General features: G+C 42.8%; 1 protein-coding gene across 3 annotated transcripts in view; it reads left to right on the forward strand.

Moving 5' to 3' along the window:
• The first annotated feature begins 2,184 nt into the window (after nt 1–2,184).
• The window catches only part of C9H6orf89 (chromosome 9 C6orf89 homolog), a 36,872-nt gene continuing 21,516 nt past the window's right edge, over nt 2,185–17,540 (forward strand). Inside the window, exons 1-4 of one of the 3 annotated variants that reach the window (XM_047794716.1) lie at nt 2,199–2,307; nt 9,411–9,504; nt 14,256–14,463; nt 14,919–15,132. In XM_047794716.1, the coding sequence (XP_047650672.1) occupies nt 14,275–14,463; nt 14,919–15,132 (403 nt within the window). In that variant the 5' untranslated portion in view covers nt 2,199–2,307; nt 9,411–9,504; nt 14,256–14,274. Of the gene's footprint in view, nt 2,308–9,410; nt 9,505–14,255; nt 14,464–14,918; nt 15,133–17,540 lie in introns of those variants that run through there. The other 2 variants (XM_047794715.1, XM_047794717.1) reach the window with 2 other exon arrangements.

Raw genomic sequence — 17,540 nt, forward strand, 5'->3', positions numbered from 1 at the left:
CCAGGCTAGGGGTCGAATCAGAGCTGTAGCCGCTGGCCTACACCCCAGCCGTAGCAATGCCAGATCTGAGTCGCTCATGGCAATGCTATATACTTAACCCACTGAGCAAGGCCAGGGATCAAGCCTGCATCCTCATAGATCTTAGATTCCTTTCCACTGAGCCACAACAGGAACTCCTAGATGATTCTTAAAATAAGCAAAACTTAACTTGGGCCACTTCTTGTTCTTCTTTCTCTGAAAATCATAAATGAAACTGTTCCCCAAAATTAATATGGGTAACCACTTTTTTTTCTTTTTAGGGCCGCCGGCATATGGAAGTTCCCAGGCGAGGGGTGGAGTTGCTGCTGCTGGCCTACACCACTGGCACAACAATGCCAGATCAAAGCAGCATCTGCAGCCTACACCACAGCTTGTGGCAACATCGGATTCTTAACCCACTGAAGGAGCCCAGAGGTCAAACCCACATCCTCATGGATAGGAGTTGGGTTCTTAACCTGCTGAGCCACAATGGGAACTCTGAGGTAACCACTTTTAACCCATTTTCTATCACTAAGAAAACTCTAATACTATAAACCAATCACTGTGAAGAATTAATAGGCACTGCCTCCTTACTTTATAAGCTGCTTTATAAAAATATACCTTTGAGGATTGACCAGATTTTTCCCAGGCCAGGAATTTAACCCAAGCCACAGCAGATACCTGAGCCACAGCAGAGACAACACCAGATCCTTAACCACTAGGCCACCAGGGAACTCCCTAAACGCCCTTTATTGAAAAGGAAATTATAGACTTTTACAGAAACATCATTTTTCAAGCTGGAAACATGAAGGTCATTCTTTTTCTCTCTGCTCCCTTCAAGCGACACATTATCAAGACCCATCAATTCTTTTTTTCCAAACATCTCCAAATTGTATCCCTCCGTTCCCATTCCCACTGCTGTTTCAGACCTTTAACACCGGGATTATTTCAAGAGCCCTTTTCCTGCATTCTCTGCTTTTTGGCTTTCCCCCACTAATCTATCACACACACACACACACAATCACAAAAGCCTTCCTCCCAAAACGCTACAAGATATTGCCACAAAGTATTAGATGCTTTCCCTTTGCTTGTTAAAGTCCCAAATCACTTGGTCTGAACTTGAAGGACCTTCACCATTGACCCCTGACTTCTCCAGCTGGATTTCCTATTTTATTATCCAAGCCTTAAATGTGGCAACAGTCTTCTCACTTCCAGACCTCTGCCCAAGATGGCCTTTCTCCTTGTAATGCTTTCCCAAACCTTGTCCATGCCCTTGTTCCAGCTTCTTCAGAAAACCTCTCCACTCTATCTACAGTAGACTCTCTCCCCTTCTCTCTTCTTGGTCTTTAATTTGGTGTCCCCTTCCATCGTTGTCTAACTGCTTGTGTCAAATTTTGTTCTCACCCAGTAGACTGTTAACAGCTCTAACATGTTAGAACTTGGCCTCTTCCAGTTCAGTTCAGCATTCACATAGAGCCTATTCCAGACCAGAACCTGAACAAAGGGAGCTTCCAGTGTAATCTTGAGCAGTTTAACCTTTCCATAAACCTCAGCTGGTTGGTATGAGAGTAAATGAGAATTGCTGAAGTGGTTTCATGATATAGTCTTTTTTTCCCCCCCTTTTTGGCCAGACCTCTGGCATATGGAAGTTCCTGGGCCAGAGATCGACCTGCACCACAGCAGCAATCGGAGCAGCTGCAGTGACAATGCTGGCTCCTTAACCCGCTGAGCCACAAGGGAACCTCTAAAAACCTCTGTAACGTCTGGCACAGAGTACATTCTCAATAAACATTATGAGTGGGCCATATGTACATGTGAGCGATTTATTTGCTTGTCTTTCTTTTAGGTCACAAGAGTAAGGGCCTGCTCACCATTTACGTATCCTTCCCAATCCCACCTCTTAATGCCTAACACGGTGCCAGGCAGGTAGTAAGAGGATCAGCAAATACCCATTGAATGAATCAGTTGAGGTATGAAGTGTGTGTTAGCGAAGGAAAGGCCCTAGCAAGGACTGAAAAGGACCGAATTCAGAGGAAGAACCGGACGCCAGGGGGAGCAAGAAGGCGTACTCGCCAGACGTCGCGGGAGTTCCCTCCCGTGCACTCCGAGGCTTCGCGCGTTTAGCTTCTGGCGGAAGGGCGGGGCAGGAAAAAGGACCGCAGCCTCGGCGCTGGCGTGGGAATTGCTTCCGGGTTACGCGCCCGGGAGCAGGAAGTTGTCGGCTTCTTCACGCCCGGCGGCTTGCTGTCCCCGAGGCGGGAGGAGCCCGAGGGGGCACGGTCCCCGCATGTGAGTGACTGGGGCCCGAGGCCGGGAGGGGGGAGGAAGCTCCGTGACAGCCTCGCCGCTGCACCCGTGTATAACATCCTCGTGCAGCCCACCCTTCGCAGCCAGTGCTATTCCTGTGTAGTGAATGGCATTTCCCTTTTCTGAGCCTCTGGCGTTTTGCGGACTGACAGCATACCCTACCAACGCCCCCCCGGTCGACTCCTTTTTTAACATGTCTCTGCCGAGGAGAGCAAAGCAGGTTCGACTGTGATTAAATTTGTTTCGCAGGCCTCACGGCAGTTTCCAACACAACAATGCTAGCGAAGTCTAGATTTTGCTGCCTTTTTGAAATTTTTCTAATTAAAAAAAATATAATGCGAGTAAATTCCTCGCCTTCCATCCGAAACATCTTTTTCTTTCTTTCTTTGGTCTTTTTAGGGCTGCCCCTGCACCATATAGAATTTCCCAGGCTGGGGGTCGAATCGGAGCTGCAGCTGCCAGCCTACACAACAGCCACAAAAATGCGGGATCCCAGCCGCGTCTGAGACCTACATGGCAGCTCACTGTGACGCTGGATCCTTAACCCGCTAAGTGAGGCCGGGGATCGAACCGGTCCTCACGGATACTAGTCGGGTTCGTTACCCCTGAGCCACAACGGGAATTCCTAAAACATCTTTTTCTAATAATTGTTAGGAAAGGATTTTTTTTTTAATGTGGACTAGGTACATATATGATAAACATAGCATCTCGGATTTCAGGAAGAAATATAACTTATTGACCCGAGTAAATGAGCTGTTAATAATCACCTTTTAGAACAAGGAGATTCGCCTGCCTCATGTTACTTAGTGTTTTAAGACCACTAAGCCTGCAGGCCACACTTTTTCTTGCCTACATAGTTTTGGTATTGGCTAGTGTATTTCTTTTAAAGTATTTGGCCATCTCCTTATAATAGGGACTATTCCCAGATACTTACTATTCTCACGTTTTCTGTTTGCTCAATTTGATTGTTCCCATGGTGGAATCTTTATGGCATCTCTCCCTTAATGCTTTGCTACATTGACGTTTTGATTGACGTTTTGACTGACGTTTACATCGGCCACCTTGAGTACTATAGGCCCTATTTTTTCTTATCTTTCTGCTTTGGACCAAAACAATTTTGGGGACCCAGTTGAATCCATGTTCTTCCACAGCTGTTCTAAAACTCCCACCAAAAAAATGTCCAAGTGTGAAGGTCCTAACCAGTTCACGTAAACTCTTATTAGCTTGATGTATTTTTTTAAATAATGATAAGAAATAAAATAAATAAACCATTAGTTACATTAAATTCATTTGGGAACAGAATGATCATTTTAGGTCCTTTCTATAAGTTTGTTCAACAGACATTGATAAGATTTCACGTCTCTGAGGTGAATTTCCATGTATGTTATTAGGTTGTATGTATTATTTTCTCCACTTATCTCCGCTTTCAAGAAACAGTTTAGGGAGTTCCCGTTGTGGCGCAGTGGAAATGAATCTGACTAGGAACCATGAGGTTTCAGGTTCGATCCCTGGCCTCACTCCTTGGGTTAAAGATCTGGAGTTGCCGTAAGCTGTGGAGTAGGTCGCGGATCCTGTGTTGCTGTAGCTCCGATTTGACCCCTAGCCTGGAAACCTCCATATGCCTCCGGTGTGGGCTTAAAAAGCAAAAAAAAAAAAAAAGGGGGGAAAGAAAGAAACAATTTAGTATGAGAGGGAAACAAAATATCTGTAATACAAAGTGATAGAGTTGTGTTTAAGGTTCAAAGGGCAGAATCAAGTTTGGACTAGAGTTTACTCATTGGGCAAAACACTGGGAGCTAGGTTTTGCAGGCCAAGGAAATGTGTAAAAAAACCAAAGTGATATGAAATAGTATGGCAATGATGAATGGGAGAGAGGAATGGGAAATGAGACTGAACAGGTAGGCAGTAACCAGATCATAAAGGGCCATGCTAAGTAATTTGGATTTCATCTTATAACAACTATTAAGCAATTAATTTGGGTATTGAGACAAATGTTTTAGATATTACCAATTTATAATCTCTTAACAACATTGTTGGAAGGACACAGTTGTCCTGATTTTATAAATGAAAACTCTGAGGCTTAGGTTAAACAGTGTCTCTGTTTAATAGATGAAGAATCTAGCATTCACATCCAGCTTTTTCTAACTCCAGTGCCTATGTTCTTAGCCACCATGCTAAATTGTCCCCCAGCATTATATGAGGGATCAAGGAAGGGGCTTAAAATAGATGAGCAATGTGAACCAATTTGTGTTTTAGAAAAATAACTTGTAGGGGGTGGATCAGACAGGAGACGGAGGATTGGAAGTATAGTGATTAAATATCTCTCTGTGACGGTCTTTGGGAGAGATGGTGAGGGCCTTGACTGCCATTAGTGTAGTGCTAAAGAGAAGGTGATGAATGTGTGAAGTATACAGGATGCAGAATTGAGGATATGGTGATTGGTTCATTGGTGGGGATGAGGAAGTTTTTAAATTTGGAGAACTGGTGTTCCCATTAATTAAGAGAAGGAATACAGGAGTTCCCATTATATCGCAGCAGAAGCGATTTGACTAGGAACCATGCAGTTGTGGGTTCGATCCCTGGCCTTAGTGGGCTAAGGATCTGGCATTGCAGTGAGCTGTGGTACTGGCTGGCAGCTGTAGCTCCAATTGGACCCCTAGCCTGGGAACCTCCATATGCCGAGGGTGCGGCCCTAAAAAAAAAAAAATTTTTTTTAAAGCAAATAAAGGAGTTCCTGTCGTGGCGCAGTGGTTAACGAATCCGACTAGGAACCATGAGGTTGTAGGTTCGGTCCCTGCCCTTGCTCAGTGGGTTAACGATCCGGCGTTGCCGTGAGCTGTGGTGTATGTTACAGACGCAGCTCGGATCCCGCGTTGCTGTGGCTCTGGCGTAGGCTGGCAGCTACAGCTCCGATTCGACCCCTAGCCTGGGAACCTCCATATGCCGTGAGAGCGGCCCAAGAAATAGCAAAAAAGACCAAAAAAAAAAAAAAAGCAAATAAATGAAAAAAAATAAAAAATAAAAGAAGAAATATAGGAGGTGGTTTGCAGGGGAAAAAGAGTATCAGTTATGGACACATTACATATAGGGCCAGGAAATTTGGGCCAAGTGGTCTGGTAGGAAGGTATACGGATGAGTCTTAAGTTTCAGATAGTTGTCTAGACTGGAGAAGAGATCTGGGAGTCACTAATAGCTTGTGGTTAAAGCCATGGAAGGAATGAAAAGGTCAAGGACAACTGTGATGAATAACAGCATTCAGGGACATAGACTCTGAGAACAAGAGAATTATGCCAAGGTTGAGAGCACTTGAGGGAGATAATGGGTACAAATGGCAGCCGCTGCAGAGAAGTGAGATAAGGTGATAGCTGAAAAAACGTCCTTTGGACTTGGCACTAGAAAGCCTTTGGTAATGTTAGAACAGTATTGGTGGCATGAGGGGGACAGAAACAAATGGAGATCTGAGAAAGATGAAGTGATACTTTTTTTCGAAAGGAGCTTGGCTTCAAAGGGAGGGAGAGTATGAGCTCTAGAAATCTAGAGAGAAATTTTTTTTGAATGGTATAAACTAGAAAAGGTGAAGATAGCAGATTAGAGATAAATTTTAAAATGTGGGGTTTCCTGCTTCAAATACGTTAATGTCATAAAAGACTAAATCTTAAACAAACAAAAAAGACACCACCCCCCCCCCCACCAAACCTAGCTCCTGTTGTAGATTTAAGTAGAGCGAAGATAGACAACAGTTAACTGTGATGTGTTATCATTGATTGGATTCTAGATTTCCTTTTTAAAAATTTTCTTTTTATTTTAGGGCTGCACTCATGGCATATGGAAGTACCTGGGCTAGGGGTCCAGTCAGAGCTGCAGTTGCCAGCCTACACCACTGCCACAGCAACTCAAGATCCAAGCCATATCTGTGGGCTACACCACAGCTTGTGGTAACAACGGATCCCTGACGCACTAATGGAGGCCAAGTATAGGACCTGCATTAGGGTTCTTAACCTGTTAAGCCACAATGGGAACTCCAGATTCCAGATTTCTAAAAAGCTATATGGCCTTCCCCCCCCCCTTTTTTTTTTGTTGTTGTTGTTGTTGTTGCTTTTTCTTGGGCCGCTCCCGCGGCATATGGAGGTTCCCAGGCTAGGGGTTGAATCGGAGCTGTAGCCCCTGGCCTACACCAGAGCCACAGCAACGCAGGATCCGAGCCGTGTCTGCAACCTACACCACACCTCACGGCAATGCTGGATCGTTAACCCACTGAGCAAGGGCAGGGACGGAACCCGCAACCTCATGGTTCCTAGTCGGATTCGTTAACCACTGCGCCACGACGGGAACTCCCCCCCCATTTTTTTTTAAGTTGTCTGTGGATATTAGATAATGGAGAATTATTAATAGGTGTAGTAACGATGCTATGGATATATAAAATAATATTCTTAGAGAATACATGCTGAAACATTTAAAAGCGATTTCATGGAGTTCCCGTTGTTGCTGAGTGGTAATGAACCCAACTGGTATCCATGAGGATGCAGCTTCAGTCCCTGATCTTGGTCAGTGAGTTAAGGAACTGGTATTGATGTGGCTGTGGTGTAGGCCAGCAGCTGCAGCTCTGATTTGACCCCTGCCCTGGAACCTCCATGTGCCACAGGTGTGGCCCTAAAAAGCAAAAAATAAAAAAAGTGATTTCATGATGTGTTGCAACTAACTTTGAAATAGTTCTGTTAAAAAAAGAGAGAAAGCAAATATGGCCAAATGTTTGGTAATGATTGGTGAATCTAAGTGAAGGATAGACAAGTGTTGATTACTGTTTCAGATTTTCTGGAGGTTTGAATTTTTTTCAAAAAAAAAAAGTTGAGAGAAAAACAAAAGGAGTATTTTTAGAGAGCAAAGAAAATACCAGATTTCTAAGTCTCAGTGGGCAGAGATGTCCAGAAAGAGGAATATTAAATTCAAGTGATGATGAGTACAAAAAAGAATAACTTCAACTGTAAATTTAAAGCACTTATTATAGTTTTATTTTTTTATTACTCAATGAATTTATTACATTTATAGTTGTACAATGATCATCACAATCCAATTTTATAGGATTTCCATCCCACACCCCCAGTGCATCCCCTCACCCCCCAAACTATTTCCTTTGGAAACCATAAGTTTTTCAGAGTCTGTGAGTCAGTATCTGTTCTGCAAAGAAGTTCATTCTGTCCTGTTATCAGATTCCACGTGTCAGTGAAAGCATTTGATGTTGGTGTCTCATTGTCTGACTGACGTCACTTAGCATGGTAATTTCTAGGTCCATCCATGTTGCTAAAAATGCCGTTATTTCATTCCTTTTAATGGCTGAGTAATATTCCATTGTGTATATATACCACATCATCTTGATCCACTCCTCTGTCGATGGACATTTAGCTTGTTTCCATGTCTTGGCTATTGCGAATAGTAAAACACTTGTTATAGTTTTAAATTGCTTTTTTTTTTTTTTGTACTTTTTAGGGTGGGATATGAAAGTTCCCAGGCTAGGGGGAATCAGAGCTGTAGTGCTGGCCTACACCACAGCCACAGCAACACCATATCTGAGCCACGTCTGTGACCTACACCACAGCTCACAGTAACACTGGACCCTTAACCCACTGAGCAGGGCCAGGAATCGAACCCATGTCCTCATGGATACTAGTCGGGTTCATTACTGCTGAGCCACAATGGGAACTCCTAAATTGCTCTTCTTTTAAATCATATCATTTTAATGTTTTATCAGTTATCTTTCCTTTAAATGTGAAGTTTGTTTTTTCTTAGTGGTTTTTATTACAACCCAAAGATCACATTTTCCCCCCTTTAGTAGAAAATATCTTCAGTTTGTGGGAATCATTGATAAATTAGAATGGAATATATTTGTAACAGTAAAGGAGTATCATACTACATGGCTAGCATAATACTAAAGAACCTAGTAGGGGAAAGAAATTAAATATTGCATACTCTGGATATTCCTCCCACTGTTGAAGACTGGGACATATTTAGATGGGCTTTTGAAACATGCTTTCTGAGTGTTTCCCCTTTTATGTTTTAACTAGATGAGCCAGTATTGCATCTTAGAGTTGCCTGGCTGTCACAGCTGTTTATGTCCAGGGCAATGTCATATCAGTGTTTAGGACATGTTTATATCAATAGAGGAATTCTGTATTAAACGGGGTAAAGGAGAGGTTTACATTTTGTCTGATCTTTGACCTTGTTTTTTGCTTTAAACATTTTTATCAATAAATTCTATCAGGGTTATTTTATCAGCTATGCCTCTATCCTGTGTTTTCCTAGACAGACCCAGAAGGAGTGGTGCAGAAGCTGTCATCAGAGCTGTCAGCTGCCTCCTGAAGTAATCCTTCAGAAATGAATGGCCACCTGGCTTACCTCCCCCAGGCCTCTTGAAAGCAGGATTTCTTAACCTTAGCACTCTTAACACTTTGAGCAGACTGTTCTTTATTATGGGGTGCTGTCCTGTGCACTGTAAGATGTTTTTTAGTCTTTACCTATTAGGTGCCCCCTACAGTTTGTGCGTGTGTGTTTATGTATAACTTTATTTGGAGAAAAATACATCATTCACAGTCTATTGCCAGGTGCACTAACATGTGTCCTCCCCAGCCCACCCCCACTAAGAATGGTAGCCTTCTGTTACACAGATTCTTTTGTTTAAGATCAGAAGTAAATATAGGCTAGGAGACTTGCTGCAGGATATTAGTTGCGACTCTGAGAGAGAAGAGAAGTCCTGGATTTTCCTGCCTGTTCCCTTTCTTTTTCTACTTCTTGGAACTTTGAAGTTCGCATGGAAAAGAAAAAAAAAATTGGAAAATGCTGAGTACCCCTCCAGTTTTGATGACCAAAAATTGCCCCATGTTCCATGGGGAGCAGGATCACCCCTAGTTGAGAACTGCTCTTCTGCAGCAGTGTCTCCTAATTGGGGGTGTGCCTGCAGTCAGCAGGGAAGAGGTTTGAAAACTTCTGCATCTGGTTCCCACTTCCAAGGTTCTGGCAATTCAGTATATGCTGGGTGGCGCATGATACCGTGGTTTTTATAACTGCTAGTGATTCTGCCTGTGCCCTTGCAGGTAGAAGCCACTGTTAAACGAGTCAAGCTTACCGGTCGGAACTCTTCTCTGGGGCAAAGCTCATTTCTGCCAGAGTTGGACATTCTTTCTGGAGGTAAAGGGATTGCCATCAAGCTTCAGCTGATTTCACTCTGTCCCCTCATACTTGATGCTTAGCCATGACTTTGTGTTTGATTTTTTTTTTTTAAGGGACAAGTTTTTGTTTTTTAACAGACCCACATGTTGGGGATTGACTTTCAGTAGATTGCAGCAAGGAAGCTGCTCTGCAAGGATGACCTAAAAGGGCAAGATTTTGTTGTTGTTGTGTAATTTATATCATATCCACAAGATGCCAGTAGTACCCCTCGGGTGTGACCATCACAAATATCTCCAGACTTTCCAAATATCTTCCCCGGGAGCAGAATTGCTCCCAGTTGAGAACAACTGATCTAACCAGTGGCAAGTAATCTAAAACAAATATTCACACAAAAGCTTGTACGGAAACATTTAAGCAGCATTATTCAAAATAGCTCAAGGAGTTCCCATCGTGTCTCAGTGGTTAACGAACCCGACTAGTAACCGTGAGCTTATGGGTTCAATCCCTGGCCTCGCTCAGTAGGTTAAGGATCCAGCATTGCTGTGAGCTGTGGTGTAGGTCACAGATGCGGCTCAGATCCTGTGTGGCTGTGGCTGTGGTGTAAGCTGGTGGCTATAGCTCCTATTAGACCCCTAGCCTGGGAACCTCCATATGCCACCAGTGTGGCCCTAAAAAGACAAAAAAAAAAAGCTCAAAAATGGAAGTCACCCTATGTCCCTGAATGGATAAACAAAATGAATATCAATAATATCCATACAGTGGAATATTATTGGATAATAAAGAGGAGTAAAGTAATAATACATGCTACTACATAGACGAACCTTGAAAACATTATGCTAAGTGAAAGAAGACAGTCATGAAAGACTACATATTACACAACTGCATTTATATGAAAATTCAAGGATAGACAAATCTACAGAGACAAAGTAGATTAATTAGCAGTTGCCTCGGGGAGGAGGTAGGGAGGAGGTGGGGAATGACTTATTAATAGATACAGGATTTCTTTCTAGAGTGACAAAAAATGTTCAAAACTAAACTGGTGATAGTTGCACAACTTTGTGAATATGCTAAAAACTAGCTACTTACAAGTGAAATTGCTGGGTCGTATGGTAACTCCGTATTTTAGTCTTTGAGGAACTACCAAACTCTTTTTCAAAGCAGCTGCACCATTTTTTTTTTGTCTTTTTGTTGTTGTTGTTATTGTTGTTGTTGTTGTTGTTGCTATTTCTTGGGCCGCTCCCGCGGCATATGGAGGTTCCCAGGCTAGGAGTCAAATCGGAGCTGTAGCCACCGGCCTAAGCCAGAGCCACAGCAACGCGGGATCCGAGCCACGTCTGCAACCTACACCACAGCTCACAGCAACGCCGGATCGTTAACCCACTGAGCAAGGGCAGGGACCGAACCCGCAACCTCATGGTTCCTAGTCAGATTCATTAACCACTGCGCCACGACAGGAACTCCAGCTGCACCATTTTACATTGTCACCGGTAGTGTTCAAGAGTTCCTTTGCCAGCACTTGTCATTATCTGACTTTTTGATTATAGCCATCCCAGTGGTATCTTGTTTTGGTTTTGATTTACATTTCCTTGATGGCTGATGACGTTAAACATCTTTTCATGAGTTTGTTGGCAATTCGTATTATCTTCTTTGGAGAAATACCTATTCACATACTTTGCTCATTTTTAGTTGGGTTTTTTGTCTTTTTGCAATTGATATGTAAGAATTCTTCATGAACTCTGAATACCAATCCCTTATCAGATATATGATTTGCAAATATTTCCCCCCATTCTGTAAGTGGTAGTTTGCTTTCTTCTTCTTCTTCTTCTCTCTCTCTCCTCTTTTTTTTTTTTTTTTTTTTGTCTTTTTAGTGCCGTACTTGTGGCATGTGGAAGTTCCCAGGCTAGGAGTTGAGTTGGAGCTGCAGCTGCCGGCCCAAACAACAGCCACAGCACTGCCAGATCCAAGCCACCTCTGCGACTTATAGCACAGCTTGTGGCAATGCCAGATCCTTTAACCCACTGAGCAGAGCCAGGGATTGAACCCTCATCCTCATGGATACTAGTTGGGTTTGTTACCACTGAGCCACAATGGGAACTCCCTATTTTACTTTCTTGATAGTATCATTTGCAGCACAAAAATTGTTAATTTTGGTGTAGTCCAATTTATTTTTCTTTTGTTACTTGTACTTCTGGGGTCATATCTAAGAAGTCACTGCCTAATCCAATATTATAAATATTTCTCTCTCTCTCTCTCTTTTTAATGGCTGCAACCACAGCATGTGGAACTTCCCGGGCAACAGATGGAACCCGTGCCACAACAGTGAACCAAGCCACTGTAATGACAGCACAGGATCTTTAACCCACTGCACCACAAGAGAGCTCCCTTTGTTTTCTTCTAAGAGTTTAATAGTTTTAACTTTTAAGTTTAGGTCTTTGGTCTGTTTTGAGTTAATTTTTGTCTATGGTATAAGAGGCCAAGTTCATTCAGTTGCATGTGGATATTCAGTTGTCCCAGTATCTTTTGTTTAAAATACGCATTTTAAAATAGAGTTTACCTGAACCTTGAAATGAAGGACTGTATGATCTTTAAAAAACACTTTGAGCAACAGCAGAGAGTTTGGGGAAAGGATGTGTCCTCTTTGATGTGTGGGGTCCTCCTTTCCTCCCCCCTCCTCAAAGTCCAGATTACCTGCCTGTTAATCCACCATTAGAAGTCTGATTCTGATTTAATTTGTCTTGGGTTGAGGCCTTGGTATGAACATTCTTTGAAAAATTCTAATGGGGAGTTCCCTTCATGGCTCAGCATTTAACGAACCTGACTAGGATCCCTGAGGATATCGCTTCAATCCCTGGCGTCGTTCAGTGGGTTGGGGATCCAGTGTTGCTATGAGCTGTGATGGAGGTCGCAGACACAGCTTGGATCCCGCATTGTTGTGGCTGTGGTTTAGGCTGGCAGCTCTAGCTCCTATTCACCCCCTAACCTGGGAACTTCCATATGCCACAGGTGTGGCCCTAAAAAGAAAAAAAAAATTGATGTGGAATTTCTGCTGTGGTACAACAGGATCAGCAGCATCTTGGGAGGGATGGGATGCAGATTTGATCCCTGACCAGGCACAGTGGGTTAAGGATCCAATGTTGTTGCAGCTGTGGCTTAGGTGGCAAGTATGGGTTCGGATCTGATCCCTGGCTGGGGAACTCCATGTGCCTTGGGGCAGCCAAAAAAAAAAAAATAATAATGTTCAGACACTGTGAAGAACTAGTGAAGTAAGCAGTTAATAGTCATGAAGAGCACCAGCGGGAAAGAGTCATTAGGAAGCGCTGTAAAAAGAAGGGCTGGGCAGGGGGGTGTGCTGGCTTGTGGTGGTTCAAGGCTTCCTCCTCTGCTGGAGCTTCGTATCTGTTATCCTCTGCTCTACAGGTGGCAGCATCTCCTTACTGAAGAACTAGAGTAGTATCATGTCAGTACCTTTTGATGCTGGAAGGACTTGGGGATGAAATATGTGAAATAAGAGGACCCTCTGTATTACTTAAAAACAACAACAACCAACAGGAGAGAGCACAAACCTCAAGCACTGTTTTTCCTCCTGTAAATGAAGAGAAAACATTGTTCCATAGCAAAAGCACTTAAAAGAAAAAAAAAAAACTTTATTTAAAGTAACTATATGAGGAGTTCTCTGGTAGCTTAGCAGGTTAAAGATCTGACATTGTCACTGCTGTGGCGCAGGTTCGATTCCTGGCCCCAGAACTTGTGCATGCCATGGGCATTGCAAAAAAACAAAAACACTATGTGAACACAAATTGAATTTTGAAATGAGTTATGGATCTTAGGTCTTTTAAGTATATACAGTTCAAACAAAATGCCCTTGGTTGTCTAAAGTTAATATTTACAGAAAAGCATGAGGACTGCAACGAGCTATGTCTAACGTGCTCCCATGCTGTGGTTTTGTGTTGTCTGAAATCCTTCCTCTGCCAGGAACAAAGCATATCAGCAAGTTCCTCTGTAAATCTTTCCTTCAGTGATCGGTTCCTCCTCTTGTGTTGCTAAAAAGGTTCATCTGATGTGAAAGGAAAGAAATCATTGATCAACAACAATTTGCATTTTTCATTTCTTTTTCTTTTTCTTTTTTTTTTTGTCTTTTTGCCATTTTCTTGGGCTGCTCCCACGGCATATGGAGGTTCCCAGGCTAGGGGTCTAATCAGAGCTGTAGCCGCTGGCCTACGCCAGAGCCACAGCAACATAGGATCCGAGCCGTGTCTGCGACCTACACCACAGCTCACGGCAGCGCCGGATCCCCAACCCACTGAGTAAGGCCAGGGATCGAACCTGCAACCTCATGGTTCCTAGTCGGATTCGTTAACCACTGAGCCACAACGGGAACTCCCATTTTTCATTTCTTTTTGCTTTGCTAAATTACCAGTACATGTTTCTTGTGATTAATTTCAGAAATCATTTTGAATGGCACTAGTGTTTCTGAGTCCCATTAGGGGTTTATTGGGCTCTGGACAGGTGCTCCTCAAAGTGTTTGGGAACCATTTGTTACTAGCCCATAGCTAAGAAACTCTTAAAAATTTGTATCGCATCTTAACGTTGTCTTTACATATTCATCGTGTTTTACAAAAGAATTGGTCTGCAGTGGATTGGAAAAAACAGAACTGGTTCTTCCCCACAAGTGGTCAAGAAGGACTGTTCTAAAGGAGGTAACTTTGAGGAGGAAGTAATTTAAAGACACCATCTTTCTTTTTACATTTATTTTTTTCTCTCTCTCTCAGGGATTTTGTATTAGGAGACATGGATCTTGCTGCTAATGAGCTCAGCATTTATGACAAACTTTCAGAGACTGTGGATTTAGTGAGACAGACAGGCCATCAGTGTGGCATGTCAGAGAAGGCAATTGAAAAATTTATCAGACAGCTGCTGGAAAAGAATGAACCTCAGAGGGGGCCACCACAGTATCCCCTCCTTCTAGCCGTGTACAAGGTAAAAGTGTGTTTTTGCTTGGAGATAGCTTGGAACACAAATTCTTTAGCATTCTCCCCCAGATTACTGTTGACTGATTGCACCATTGAACCTTGGTTTTTCTATGAATAAATTGGCCTTTACTCTTTGTTACCATGTGTTATTAGGAAATTCTACTATTTTGTTAAATATCCTAGGTGAAAGCTATGTATTTCTAATTAACCATATTTGTATATTTTTTGAATGGTGGACATAGCCCCTGGACATAGCCTTATGATAGAAGCTTGGTGAGCCTAGCAGGCCTCACAGTTTTCTCATTCAGGAGTGAATGTAAATGGCTTGTTTATGAACGTGGATTAGTTCTTAGAGTATATTGGAAATAGAAGATGCTGCCTGGTTTTTTTTTTTTTTTCTTGGCGTTAAAGTATTTTGTTTGCTGGGACACTTATCAATCCATTTCCTGTCTTTCCTTATAGGTCCTCATAACCCTGGGATTAATCTTGCTCACTGCCTACTTTGTGATTCAACCTTTCAGCTCATTACCACCTGAACCAGTGCTTTCTGGAGCTCACACCTGGCGTTCACTCATCCATCACATCCGGCTGATGTCTTTGCCCATTACCAAGAAGTACATGCCAGAAAATAAAGGAGTTCCTTTGCATGGGGGTGATGAAGACAGACCCTTTCCAGGTAGACTGCTGCATTTACTACCTATTAGATGTGGCTTTCTCAGCAATATATCACGAGAAAGGAAGTAACATTTATTGACATCTAATGAAAGACACTTTCCCTATGTTGTCTCATTTAATTCAGTCCTCAGTAAAACTCCGTGGAAATAGGTTTTACTACCCCGTTTTGCAGATATAGAGACAGGCTCAGAGAGATTAAGAAACATGTCAGAGAAATATACCTGGTGGAGCCAAATTCAAGCCCCCTGATTCTAAAACACGCATGATAGGAATGAGTATTTTTGCTCATAGGAGGAATTGGAGTGTATCTTATTCTATTATTTTCTCTTCTGTGATCCATTTTCATAATAGATATTTTAATAAATGGCCATTGATTTATTGAGAGCATCTGAGTCCAGATCCTCTAACCATCCTTAGCCTGTTGCCCTAGGTTTTTGTCTAGATAACAGCTCTTTTTTTTTTACCCCTCCTATTTACAGCCACAACTGTGGCATATGGAAGTTCCCAGGCTAGGGTCACATTGGAGCTGCAGCTGCCCGCTTACACCACAGCCACAGCCATAGCAGTTCCAAGCTGCATCTGTGACCTACACGGCAGCTCGAGGCAACACCAGATCGGTAACACACTGCGAGAGGCCCGGGATTGAACCTGCATCGTTACAGACATCATGTTGAGTTCTTAAATGGCTAAGCCACAATGGGAACTCCTCTCTCTTTCAATTGAGTCTTTTCTCTCCATCTCACAATTCGTTTATGTAGTGCTCCTAAATATACAGTTTTGCCAGTGAGTTGCATATAAGAAACACTTAAGGAGTTCCTTCTGTGGCGCAATGGGATTGGCAGTGTCTTGGGAGTGCTGGAATGCAGGTTCCATCCCCAACCCAACACAGTGGTTTAAGGATCCGGCATTGCCACAGCTATGGCTTAGGTTGCAACTGCAGCTCGGATCTGATCCCTGACCAGGGAACTTCATATGCTGGGGCAGCCAAAAACAAAAAAGAAAGAAAGAAAGAAACACTTAAATTTAGTAACAATGCATCAGTGGCAGCATAGGAATTCCTAGTCTGATAGACCATCTGAAGGTTCCCTGTTGAGAATAGTGTAATGTGATAAGACTTGACGTTTCCTTTTTGAGAAAGAATAGAGGGATATTTTTGGGGGGGGGGGGGTTATTTTGTTTTTTTTTGTTTTTTTTGTTTTTTTTTTGCTTTTTAGAGCTGTACCTGTGGTATATGGAGGTTCCCAGGCTAGGGGTTGAATCTGAGCTGCAGCTGCCAGCCTACGCTATAGCTATAGCAACACCAGATCCGAGCCTCATTGCAACCTACACCACAGCTCATTGCAATGCTGCATCCTTAACCCACTGAGGGAGGCCAGGGATCAAACCCACATCCTCACAGATACTGGTCAGGTTATTAACCTACTGAGCCACAATGGAAACACCCTAATTTATTATTGTTTTTTAATCTTAGTTGCTTATCTTATTTGCCGTATGAAGGAATATGTAAATTAATATCACAAAATGATCAGAGAACTGTTTGTGTGACCATGTCCTAAAACCTTTAGGCTTTGGCATAACTGTTTAGGAAGTATGTTTTCTCTTCAATGTTGTTTTCAGAAAAAAATATAGTAGTTGAAGCTGAGCTTTCTAATCATAATGCCACTCTTTTAAGTCAAGACCTAGTCAGTCATTAAAAAAATCATCCCTTGGTTTGGGTCTCCTTTGAAAGCTGTGTTGGTACATTCGAAATCATGGGAAGATTTCCAGAATTATGTTACAATCAAAGGAAGGGAAGCATTGTAAAACAAAAACCCAGCCTCGTAAGTTTTTTTAAAACCAGCTCATATATTTATTTATTTAATTTTTTTTGGTCTTTTTTGTTGTTGTTGTTGTTGTTGCTATTTCTTGGGCCGCTCCCTCGGCATACGGAGGTTCCCAGGCTCGGGGTCTAATCGGAGCTGCAGCCACCGGGCTACGCCAGAGCCACAGCAATGCCAGATCTGAGCTGCATCTGCGACCTACACCACAGCTCACGGCAACGCCGGATCGTTAACCCACTGAGCAAGGGCAGGGACCGAACCTGCAACCTCATGGTTCCTAGTCGGATTCGTTAACCACTGCGCCACGACGGGAACTCCAGCTCATATATTTAGACTCCTAAGTTCCAGATACAACTTTCTTGTCTTTATTGGGAAGGTTGTTTTTGAAATGTCATCAACAAAGCTCAAAAAAAAAAAAAAAAATGAAGTTTCCACCTCCTATCAGGAAGGTCCAGAGCATGTAGGGGAAAGAGCCCAAGAAACTTGCCCGTTAGGCAGCCTGTGCTGCTTCCTCAGATGCAGAGTCTCCTTTCCTGTCTTTCCCACACAGCCTCCCTGAAGTCATCTTCTGCTGTTTGACACAGGAGAT

This window comes from Phacochoerus africanus, chromosome 9 (genome assembly GCF_016906955.1).
Source record: "Phacochoerus africanus isolate WHEZ1 chromosome 9, ROS_Pafr_v1, whole genome shotgun sequence".
In the NCBI taxonomy this organism is placed as follows: domain Eukaryota; kingdom Metazoa; phylum Chordata; class Mammalia; order Artiodactyla; family Suidae; genus Phacochoerus; species Phacochoerus africanus.